This window comes from Barbatula barbatula, assembly GCF_947034865.1.
Source record: "Barbatula barbatula genome assembly, chromosome: 10".
In the NCBI taxonomy this organism is placed as follows: Eukaryota; Metazoa; Chordata; class Actinopteri; order Cypriniformes; family Nemacheilidae; genus Barbatula; species Barbatula barbatula.
In genome coordinates, this window is record NC_136773.1 from 9,868,047 (window position 1) to 9,880,637 (window position 12,591).

The following is a 12,591-nucleotide window of genomic DNA, read 5'->3' on the forward strand; positions in this document are numbered from 1 at the left end:
ATATTGAATCTGTCCATATAAAATAATAATAAAACCATGGTTAGGATTGGTTAAGGTCAAGCTTTTTATTGTCGGTGCTGCCATCTGGTGTAAAATATCTATCATGATAAGTTTGGACAAAGAATCCTTCATTGTCTTTTTAAAACACTACGTATTGATAATATACATAATATTTACTATGAGACGGACATAAGAAGACACGAAATGCATTACAACTGACTTTACAGTCAACGAATAATGAAAACAAGAGTAAAAACCAACAAGTGTCTTGTGGCCAAAATCCAGGCAATTTTGTTCTAACCACTGTGTTATTTCTATCCTATATAAATAGATATAAAGACACACAGTTTATATCTATATTTATTTAACAGCATCGAAGTGAATGTTCTAGTTTTTCTGCCGAAGAGCATCGACTCTTTTGTCCGCTGTTGACGCGAGTTATCATTGTAGGGTCGCCGGCTATGAATGAACTCGCTGCACCATCGCCGAAAATCGCCGAAGCTGTTCATTTCAAAAGAAATACAAAGAAATAAAACACTTGGACAAAATATTGAAAGACTCTCACCGCCATGTTCGCCTCATTGTTGCACGAGTAGCGCTCCACCTCCAACAGAAATCACTGCCAGAACAGCGCTATTATATTATTACACCCGCGAGTCCCGCCCTTGATCCGATCACTGCGTGCTCTGACTGGTAAGGTTCGGTGAACGACGTAGCGATTGTCCAATCATAGCCAAGGGTGAACGTCCATAAGCAAATCGTTCTAAAGGGGGCGGGACATAACGGAGAAAACGGGTGGAAAATGTAGCACGAGAGATGTCCATTTATGGGAAAGTCGCCTGTATAGTAATAGCATTAAAGAGGATAGTTATTATAAAAATATTCGGTATAATTACCTGCTAATAGATCATTTATTAAATACGTTATTAATACAATTTTGTAATGAAGACAAAACAATACAATATGTTAATGTTCTAATAATAGCCTACGTCCAAATACCCACTTTATATGATTGTTTTTCTTAATACCTGTATTTTCTGTAAAGCTGTTTGCGAAGATACACATTTCTATTGCTATTTAATTCAAATGTAATAAAAAAGTTGAAATCCAAAATGACACTTGAATGAAGTTCTCTAAAGTACACATTATGCATACATTTGCTGCTGTGTAGTTATACGGTATGTAAAGGATGTGTCATTCGTTGTGCTATGGTTACACACTATGGTAAATGCAGGAAAATGTCCATTGTAAAGTATGTTTTGTTACTTGTAATCTCCCATTCTGTCTCATATCTGTCATACAGCCATGTTGCTTTTCACCAACAGTTGACCTTGTGTAGCCTATATGGTTGAGTGACAATAAAGGGATTTGATTTCTTATTTGGGAAAGTTGACATACTCAATGTAGCGTAATGAAGTAGTCCTCGTTTATTCAAAATGTGCAGCAGTTCATAAACGCAAACAACACAAACTAAAACAAATCTTGGTTTAAAGACTCCCTTAATGGACAAATGTTTCACAGCAGGACAATATAATGCATACCATGTGAGATTTGAGACGCAAGTTAAAACAGGCAGATCCCTCATGGATTTCTCCTCATCACACATTATAAAATGTGAAATTCACGTGCAGCTTAAACAGAAGTGTGTTATTGCTGCCACTGGCTGTACAATACTGGTACTGGAACATAAAATGGCTTTAAAATGTAATGTAGCCACTTGGTGGTGCTCACGACTAAACAAAGGCATGAATAATATTTCAATCAAAAAACTGTTGAGATATCTAAAAATAATTCACCTAAAAATAAACATTCTGTCATCATTTACACATCCTACTTCATAACCTTCTTCCTTTAAACACAGAATGTTACACACCTAAAGCCTCCATCACTGCTCAGTTTCATTGTATCTTTTAGGAAAAGTATTTCTGTAAAGAGGTATGACATGTCAGTTAAGCATCATGTGCAAATCATCAAATGAAAATGTATAAAAAAATCAACAGACAAAGTGTAAATGGAAGCATACATTTCTGAGGAGACAATGCAAATAGTTATCGATGAAAAAAACTATATTCCTGTTCTATGTACCTGCGCATTTAGACCCCCAGAACAATGAAGCAGTTTTCAGTAATGATTTCCACAGCACAGCGTCCCCTATCGCACACAGGCATGAGTTTCAGGCGAATACCTAAAAATCTTGTCTAACAAACATCTTTGTGATTGGTATTGTGTTTGATTTCTCTGCTGTATGTAGAGTCCCAGTCTCTCTCAAATACTGCCTGTAGCTGTTCCTGGACTGTAGGGCTTGTTGTCTGGGCTGAAGTCTGATTTACCACCAATGCAGAGCCAGCGGTGTTCACAAAGTAGTCACCTGACCAATTAGAGGTTCCTGAAATCACACAGGAAAAGACACATAAACAAAGGCAATATGAACATAAAAGGGTTAACTTCAAAGACTTGTGATGTGTTTATGTTAGTACATTTATTTGGAATAAAAATAGAATAACAAAAAAAAACAAGTATAACTAAAACAGTGGCATACCTATATAAGCAACCCTGTCTGTGACCATGTACTTGTTATGGTTGACTCTGGCATATGGAATTTCCTTCTCTCGAGGGTTGGATGGGACGGTAAAGATTTTCTGTGGAAAAAGTGTTATTAGTGAACTGAAGAGTGATGGTGAGCATCGGTCACAAATGGCCTTTTGTCCCTACCAAACTATGATGTTTTAAAGGGAGAGTTTACTCAAATATCAAAGAAAGATAAATGAGAAGTCTGTCATCATTTATTAAACCTCATGTCATTTCAAGCCTGGTGTCTGTGTACACAAAAGATGATATTTTGAGAAATGTCACAGTGGTGTTGTGTCCATACAATGGAAGTCAATGGGGTTCGATGTTGTTTGGTTACCAACGTTCTTCAAAATATCTTTTGTGTTCTGCATATGAAAGAAAGTCGTACAGGTTTGGAATGACACAAGTATAAGTAAATGATTAATAGGGTTTTCAATTTTGGGTGAAATAATTATTTAAGCTGCACACTACCCAGGGAATGATGACAAAACTCAAACACTACTTCTCGCAGAAGCTGAATACCATGATGTTTCAGGGAAAAACACCTCTCGACTGGACAGACAGACGGACACTCACCACCTGAACATCCAGCTTGTTATTTTCTCGTAAGGAAGCCAGAGAGCGAAGGAAAGGGAACATGATTGGATTGGTGCTTTCCCAGCAACTGATCAGCAGTCGCACACGAATCTTACGCTCGTAAGCCACACGCCGCAGTTGGGTGTCAATATCTGTCCAGTACCTGCAAGACATAACAGATGCCTACTTTCAGAAATGTTCAAAAGCAGCCTAGACAGAGTAGACGTTTGAAGTGTTTATATCATCATTTTTCAGTCTGAGGTCCACTTGATGTCGATACTACAGACCTTTTAGATTTGGAGTACTCCATTGTAGGAAGATAGTTCATTACGGCAATGTATACAAACTGTTGAGCGTCACCGATCACACTGAGGATAGACTGCAGATCTGGAGTTCTTCCCTCAGCACATAATGATAGAGGAGAGCTCTGTGTGTGACAGACAGATACTTATACTTCCACTTACTTGAGTCACTAATTCCTATACTGAGACATTGAAATATAAACAACCAATTCAAAAACCAATGACAGGAGTGTACAAACGTAAATTAGTGTTATAGTTATTGTACATATCAGTGGTGGACAGTAACGAAGTCAATGTAATTCGTTACTGTACTTAAGTAGTTTTTTTGTGTATCTGTACTTTACTCAAGTATTTCAATTTTGGGAGACTTTTACTTTAACTCCACTACATTTCAAAGTTAAATATCTTACTTTTTACTCTACTACATATTCAAAATCAGTCGTTCCTTTTTATTTATGAGTCAGTAAAAACGTAACAATCACAGTACATCACGCGCTTTGTTGTCGCCTTGGTAACGTTATCTACTTAGTGCGACATCACATCAGATTCAGTGCAACAGCATAACATTTTGACTGCCAATGTCTTTATAAGTTAAATCATGGAAGAAACTATCGAATCTAACTTGCCACAACACCATGACCTTACGCGATTTATTTGAAATTGTTGAAAAGAAGAACGAGTCTTTCATCTTTAAGTGCCTTCTCTGAGTGAAAAGAATGAGAGAGGAGGAATACACCCCTCTCATTTATCAGGAATGAAGATGGGCTAGATACTTACATAACCAACAGTCTGTGTAGCAAAGTTCGTTAGATGGGAAGGAAGGAGGCGGGAACCGGCGAACATTTGAACACGAAAACTTTAATTAAATAAACAAACACTGAAGTAACTGACCGACAGCCACCTCACGGTAGACTGCCGGCCATAAAACATACACAAACTAAACACAGTTTCGGGCCCGGTCCTCTCTCGTCAACAGTCCTGCCGAACATCCATTTAAGCTCCCAATCTCCTCCGTGATAAGATGCGGGACCGGTGCGCGCACAGCTGCTTGCACTTATCACTTACGCCACCGGCCCGCGTCACGGCTCTCGTCCCGCCTTCCTCACCACATCCTGGCGGTTGGCGATGGCCCTCGGCGTGAGGGCAGCCAGTAGCGGGTCCCCCGTTTCCTGTTCCTCACCCTCATGGTTGTTGGACACAGGATTCCGGCCCACGGCCAACGGCGACGACCCCTCCGCTCCCTCCTTAAGGCCGCCATCCCACCTCGGCCCAGGAGCACGGCAGCGGGCTCTCCGTCCCAGCCGATTTTTCTTGCTCCAGCACCACCGCCTCGGGCAGCCGCCGGCGGACGTCCCTTGTCCGCGCTGCCCGAACTCCTCCGCACCACGATGCCCCTCGGCAGCGAGGGCTCTTCGACAGCATGCCCCTCCTTCCTCCCGGGTTTCGGCACCAATGTAGCAAAGTTCGTTAGATGGGAAGGAAGGAGGCGGGAACCGGCGAACATTCAAACTTTAAAACTTTAATTAAATAAACAATAAACACTGAACACGGAAGTAACCGGCAGCCACCTCACGGTCGACTGCCGGCCGTTAAAACATACACAAACTAAACACAGTTTCGGGCCCGGTCCTCTCTCGTCAACAGTCCTGCCGAACATCCATTTAAGCTCCCAATCTCCTCCGTGATAAGACCTTACGCGATTTAAGTGATAAGCGCGCACAGCTGCTTGCACTTATCACTCACGCGCACCGGCCCCGCGTCACGGCTCTCGTCCCGCCTTCCGTTAGATGGGAAGGAAGGAGGCGGGAACCAGCGAACTTTTGAACACGAAAACTTTAATTAAATAAACAAACACTGAAGTAACTGACCGACAGCCACCTCACGGTAGACTGCCGGCCATAAAACATACACAAACTAAACACAGTTTCGGGCCCGGTCCTCTCTCGTCAACAGTCCTACCGAACATCCATTTAAGCTCCCAATCTCCTCCGTGATAAGATGCGGGACCGGTGGGCGCACAGCTGCTTGCACTTATCACTCACGCCACCGGCCCCGCGTCACGGCTCTCGTCCCGCCTTCCTCACCACAGTCTGATTTCTCGAATTCAAGTTGGAGGAATGTCTTATTACTTAGCAAGAATGTGCTGTAATACGGTGCAGTGAATCCACTTAGATTAGTATATATTTGTTTTTACGATCCTTTTGTTCCATTGCAAGTTTAAGTTGAAACAAAAACTTGGATTACTGTTACAAATAAATGTTAAACCGAAACTACTCTCAAGTCCTGTTATTTAATTTTGTTCTAAAGGAAATTGTTTGGCTTCAAGGTTTTGGGCTTATGAAAATTTTTATAGACATCAGTGTCTGTCTGACTAATGAATGTAATTTTATTAATAGATTGGTGTGCAAAGAGTGACATGAGAGTCTTCACATAGACTTAAGAGTTAAGCAAGAGTCCTGTGACAAAAATGATAATAGGACATTATAGCCATAAAAACAAATCATAGTACTTGGATACTTGAGTACATTTGAAGGCAAATGCTTTTGTACTTTTACTCAAGTGAAAGTTTAAAGGCAGAATTTCTACTTTTACTTGAGTAATATTTTACCTTGGATATCTCTACTTTTACTCAAGTACATGGTTTGTGTACTTCGTCCACCACTGGTAGATATCCTTTGACTTAAAGGTGTGAGTTTTCCCTTACTGATAGATAGACACTGGAGTCCGTCCCATTGAGTAACATCTGCATAGGCGTGTCCTTGTTGAACAGGGTGGAGTATTTGCTGGGCCAGTGGGCGGGAACTGTCTCGGTCTGATTCAGGTACCAATAGGCTTCGAAAATCTTCCCAAGGTCCTCAGCGAGACAGCCGCAGTCATACACAACGGCACCCAACTCCTTTACCTGAGCAGGGGGGAAAAGTATAATACTAAACCACGCTCTCCACTTAGTAGTAAACAACCACCTAGCTACATTCAGAAAAACATCAAACAAAGTACAAAAACACATAAGCAAGGACTAGAATTTTTATGTAAACTATTGGTTATTTTTACTTGAAGAAGTAAGAATTTGCACATCTTTTTAAAACGGTTTTTATAATTTCATCTAGTGTATGGGCAGGTGAGCAAAGCAGGAGATGAGGCATTTTTCACACAAAATGTTCTAGAAAATATAAAATGCAAAAAAATCAAGACTGACTTGTGTTAGTGATCTCCAGTCCATATTGGCACTGCCTATGTAGATGTGCTTTTTATCCACAATCCAGAATTTGGTGTGCAGAACACCTGTAGTCAGCTTTCGCATATTCACCATCCGCACATCAGCACCTGCGACAGGCGAAACATCATAATGTTGAGACCCTTTCAAAATCATTCGAAACTCACCCACAACTGTACAACTGCGATATGAGAAAGCACATTTCAATGTCTCTCTCATCTACAATAAAACAGCTAATGTTGTTTTTTTTTCTGGCTGTTCGTGAGCAGCCAGACAATCTAAAGCAGTTTTGACTTACCCGAGTTCAAGAGGAACAAAATGTCATCTAGAGGTTTCGTTTCTGATGGCGTGTCGACCGCAACTCGAACAGATACTTTCTCAGACAGCCGTCCTAATTCCTTTAGAATCTGCTCGCCCTAAAGAGTGCAAATCATTTAAGACTTCATTGATGATCTATTAGTCTGCGAGAATTCGGATAACTCAAACTACAAACCTGATTGGCCGTGGGCTCGTGCGTATGTGTATCTCTGTTGGTAAGAGTCCAATAGAAGGAAGCGATATCAAGGCTGCTTTGAGTGGCAGATATGAGATTTAGCCAGGCTTCAAAGATGGATTGGTGAGTGGTCGAGGAGTTAAAAACAAGTCCCTCGGGAATACTCTCCAACAAAACAATCCTGTGAATGACACGTGGGAACTTTCAAGGACCGTACTGAAAGTGCACCTTATTAAAAGTGCTGATGTGAAACTGTGGGTTGTGGTTAACCTCATTTACCAGTGGACCACTTAAACACTGAAGCAACTTAAATCACATTTTACAGGCCAGATAAAACAAATAAATTAGACATGTTTGCCACAAAAAACCTAATGGACGTCTACCTGCAGGGATCAGTGCAGGTTTCTCTGATCAGAGGACGTTCATGTGATTTGGAGGAGGTTGTTGCCATAGGAACAAGCAGCGTTTGGAGGGACAGAAGTATTAACAGCACCGTGGTTAGACAGGTAAGGATGATCAAGCACCTGTAATACTAAACAAACAGATGAACAGATCAAAACTTTTCTGAACAATAGAGATAACCAGACAGTGTGAAAAGGACATGTTATGTGAAGGGGACTAGCTTGCAATAAATGGTTTATCATTATCATATAGTTCTTCTTCAGAACTCAAAAGAAGATAATTTGAAGAATGTTGGTAACCAAACAAGGGCGGTACCCATTGATTCGCATTGGTTTCGTGTCTATACAATGAAAGCGACTGGGTACCGCCATTGTTCAGTTACCAACATTCTTCAAATATCTTTTTTTGTATTCTGTTCTGCAGAAAAAAAGAAAGTCATACAGGTTTGACGTGATAACAGAATTTTCATTTTTGGGCGAACTATTACTTTAAGACCGGTTAATTGTACATTAGCACTGTGATAACATGGCTATTTACCAGATAAATAAATGATTAGACATAAAATATTGAGAAGAAAGAGACCACAGAGCAACACAAGATAACCGCTGTGTGAGTCAATGTTGCCTGGGACAAGCGTGAAATTATATAATTTAACGGCCATTGTCAAGAAATATTTGACAGGTAAATATTGTGATTGAAAGACAGATGGACAGTAGGAACTATTACCTTTTGTGAGTTGATTTGTGCTTCTCCTTTCCTTGACTCTACATCAACCATCTTGAGTAAGATTTGAAAGAAAACTGGTTAACCAAACAAATGCTCTTAACGTGAAAGTTCACTTAAAAATGAAAATTCTGCCCTCATTTACTCACCCTCGTGTCGATTCAAAACTGCCGCAGAACTCAAAAGAACATATTTTGAAGAAAGTTGGAAACCGAAACAGCACTGGCCCCCATTCACTTCTATTGTATGGTCACAAAACCAATGCAGGTGAAGGGGGGCCTGTTAACAACTTTCTCTAAAATATCTTTTTTTGTGTTCTGTGGAAGAAAGAAGGTCATAAAGGTTTGAAATGACAAGAGGACGGGTAAATAATGACAAAAATGTTATTAAGCGATCACTTTAAGTATGTACAGTATGTGCAATAAATAACACAAAAGACCACTAAAAAAGTGAATGTAAAATATGTGAACAGCAACAATAATTCTAAACAAATTCAATTCAACGCATCAATAAAAATGCAAGATATCACTCACCTTTTCGTAAGGAATATCTGACTTCATGCTGTCAAGGTTCGCCAGTACATTTGAAGGAAACTCGAATCCTAAAAAATGCAACATGAGTGTATCATCTCTCTGTGTGTTAGGAGCTTTCACTGTGTGTCTGTTTGTGTATGGATGTACGCTGCCATTCATTGTCGCCATGTGTCAAGCATTTCTATAGACAGGCCTTTCGCTAGCTGGAAATACAGAAAGATCCAGGTGTCAGCATTAGTGGCTACAGACGCAACAGCCAGGTGACTGACCAATGAGCAGTCTTGATGAGCTTGGCAAATTTTGTGCAGCGTCGTCCGACTTGAAAGTGGAAGTGTTATTGAAGATGCAAGGGAAAAAATGAAGAACTGTAGGTTCAGTTTAGACCGTGACAGTCATGAGCCTGCGGTCACGTGCCTGAAGTTACTGACAGTAATGCAATCTTACCATCCTTCTGATCTGGTGTTCTCTGTTTTGGGATGACTAATGCGTACTGATCATTTTGACTAGAGCTTTTTGCAGTGCGTACATTTACAGTGGATACATGTTCAGCATGAATGGTGGATTTTTGTGCATTTAACACCAGAAGGCCGTTCATTCACCTTCATTCAGAGCCCCGTGCAACTCATGACATAACTTGCCACAACATTCATATCATTTGGTGTCATGTGTTAAACCATACAATACATTGAAAAAATACAAAGTATCATTGCTGATATAAAAGAGTTGATAAATAACACTACAACTGAGATCTTCTAACTATGGTGATATGTTTGTCTACAAAGACCGATGTCCAGTTAGGGAGTTCACTAAGTTTTGTGACACATCCATATGGTTTATTATTCTTTCCGTGTGTGTGTGTGTGTGTAGCGTACATATACGAAACAACACATTTGTACTCATATGCCAATTGTTGCTTTTTTCATCCATATACTGTTCAACATGAAGCTTATTTAAAGGAATCGAAAGACATACCTGTGACCTTAAATCATCTCGTGAATCGCAGCTGTATTGTTGGCGATCAATGATCTGTATTTACCAACTAAACTCAGTCAAAAGCAATGAAGTGAAGGTTCTGAAACAATGAGGTCGGTCTCTGTTTGTAAAGTCAGAAAGATCGTCCTGAACGAGTTCCTTGTGTACCGCGAGCGGCTCGGCGTGGGGTCACGTGACCAGACTCAACGCCGTAACCTATAGGAAAGGGGCAGAGAAGTGACGTGGGTGAGGATTTGTTTACAACATGACCTCCTGTAGACCCTCTTTTTTTGGCAAAATGTACTTTGTTTCATTGTTGGAAATGTTGATGAAAATTTTACATTACTGTGGAAAATTGTTCTACTAGGTATTGTAAACTCAAAAGATAAACAACCCCGCACTTATTTTTTTTTAATTTAATGGCTAAATTCCACATTCATAAATGCAAATTTTCAGGGAAAAAGCCGTGTTTTGTTGCATTTGAGAATGAAGTGAAGCTTTATATTGAGACAATATTGCCCTCGAAGAAACAAAAAGCTATTAAATTTCTGCAAGCATGTACACTCTTTAAAGTATTCCTATAATACTGACTGTACCTCCCCCTAGCTTTTGAAATTTACTGTATTTCTATTGTCTAGTTTAAAAAAAACTTGAAAAAAACACCCTTATGTTGTGTTACGTAATAATTCATTTGTAGTTTTCATGTTTTGTATTTTTGTAGATCACGTTAGGAACGACACTTCATGCGTAACAATGGACAATAGTACTTTTACGTAAATGTACTTGTATATGTGTAATGACAATAAAGTTGAATCTAATCATTTAATCTAATCTAATCTTTTCAATTGTTGGTCACTTATATTGAATTGTTCAGGACATAGAGGGGGCTTGTATCATTAGTATTGCCATTTTTTTTAAATCTCAATCTGCTCAAATAGTTTTTAATAATTATATTGTCTTTTTTAATTATAAGCATTTTTCCGATTTATTTATAACTTATTTTTCAGCTTTACGCTATTACGAAAGATTTTAAACGTTAACTCAATACGTGTAAAGTCGTATCTAAATTTTCAATAATGGGGCAGGTATGTGCCTGTATGTGCCGTACAGTCAGTTCAGCCAGTGATAAAGTTTCACCAGCAGAGGGTGATGTAGGACTACACTTCAGTCAAAGTACAGTTGATGAAAAGTTAAATGCACACACACCAACAACTTAGTCTGTGATGCCGCTGCGTAGTGGGGAGAAGCAGATACAGCAATTTCATTTACAATGACATGTTCAGCCAAGGCAATCTGTTTATAAGACATAAAAGAGCGCATATATGTCATTGCCTTTTTAAGGAATTTAGCCAAAACTGTGGAAGGCATAATTTTAAATAAAGGTATTATTTCATTTCATTATTTCATTTCATTTCATTATTTCATTTCATTTCTACTCTATTCTATTCTATTCTATTCTATTCTATTCTATTCTATTCTTTTCTTTTATTATTTTATTTATTTTTTACGAAATGTAGGCATTGTTAAATGACGTCTTCCGAAATGCAAAGCATACACCGCAGACAATTTAAATAAGCAAAGAAAGTCATTTTTAATATCCCCGTATAGAGTGTTTTAGTGAGCGTTCAGACCGGTATATCCGCCCTCGGGCATTGCGGCAGTTATGGGAGAATCAGGAAGCTGTCGGCTGTCCAGGATGCAGTCAGGTGTCTATCCTTAAAAGAAAAAAAGGACCCTCCAGTTACTAACGGATCTTCCCAGAACTACCCTTCTTTTTCCTTAAGCTTTTAAAAATGTCCCTTTCCAGAGTAGCCCTTGTTAAAGTTCCAACGAGACAAGCAAACATGTCTGTTCAACTGCAAAGAAAATGATAGTTGTGTTTATCCATAATGTATTGTATCCTTGTCAGCTTTAGACACAAACTGCGTCATGTTTCTCGCAATTCTGGTCATCAAAAACATTGCCCAACCACATATAGGTCCATTCATAAGAATATTAGCTTTATATTAGCTCACAACAGTTTTATGATCCACACCCTACTCTAATTTAATATCATAAGCTCAAGAATTTGTATTGTCTTCAAGGCCAAATTAAAACCTGTCAGGAATGAAAAATAATAACTACAAATCTTCATTTAAGATTTCAAAACATATTTTCCTGCTGCGTGTTTCATTTAAAAGTAGGCCTATATTAAGCTGTACCGATACAACTTCAAAGTAATTAGCCTACTGTGTACATTTATAAAGAACCCGCATAAATGATTCTCCCACAGGGACATAATAAAAAAGGTTGTTGTCTTTACACCTGTTGGTGCTGTAAGAGCTTTAGCCATCTATGACATGTCTATTTGTATCACAGTAGAGGGAGCGATTGATGTATGTGTACATTACAACAGGTTACTTCATTAGAATATGCACCTATGTAAGCAGACACTTTAGACCAGTGGAAGAAATGTAAGTGAGATTTAGAACCACCATGTTTAGTAGTGCATTTTGAAAAATAAATATATCTTAATAGATTTAAAGTAAATACAAGCTTATTTAAAACCTCACAAAGGCATTATCTGTTTATTCCATATACTGTGCTTTTAATGAAAGAGTGTAATTATATACAAGTCTAAATATTGTGGATAATCCCTCATAATGCCTGCGTTTTCCTGTCTCAGGTTTCACTCACCTGTACACATCATAAACCCAGGTTAGTTATTTCCCACCTGCCCATATGCTTTTACCTGTTCTGAAACCCAAGCTGTTGTAAACCAGCCTTCCATAATCCAAAACTTATGCAATTTCCTGCCAGATGAAA

At 39.1% G+C, this 12,591-nt stretch overlaps 1 protein-coding gene across 1 annotated transcript; it reads right to left on the bottom strand.

Annotated features, from left to right (window-relative positions):
- Positions 1–1,382: 1,382 nt before the first annotated feature.
- Positions 1,383–10,019, bottom strand: pld3 (phospholipase D family member 3). The gene is made up of 12 exons (XM_079465218.1): positions 9,787–10,019; positions 8,815–8,882; positions 8,285–8,335; positions 7,540–7,688; positions 7,157–7,337; positions 6,962–7,079; positions 6,646–6,773; positions 6,154–6,351; positions 3,435–3,574; positions 3,148–3,310; positions 2,540–2,639; positions 1,383–2,386 (listed from the first exon to the last, which is right to left on the bottom strand). Exons 2-12 carry the CDS (start codon positions 8,839–8,841, stop codon positions 2,199–2,201), a joined length of 1,443 nt encoding a protein of 480 aa, XP_079321344.1. The 5' UTR covers positions 8,842–8,882; positions 9,787–10,019; the 3' UTR covers positions 1,383–2,198.
- Between the last annotated feature and the right edge of the window lie 2,572 nt (positions 10,020–12,591).

Excerpts from the sequence above, each read along its gene's own strand:
- pld3 (XM_079465218.1), bottom strand. The coding sequence starts at position 8,841 with ATGAAGTCAGATATTCCTTACGAAAAG. Across the intron at positions 6,774-6,961 it reads TTTGTTCCTCTTGAACTCGG|GTGCTGATGTGCGGATGGTG; the intron begins GTAAGTCAAAAC and ends CGCCTGTCGCAG. Across the intron at positions 6,352-6,645 it reads ACTGGAGATCACTAACACAA|GTAAAGGAGTTGGGTGCCGT; the intron begins GTCAGTCTTGAT and ends CCCCCTGCTCAG.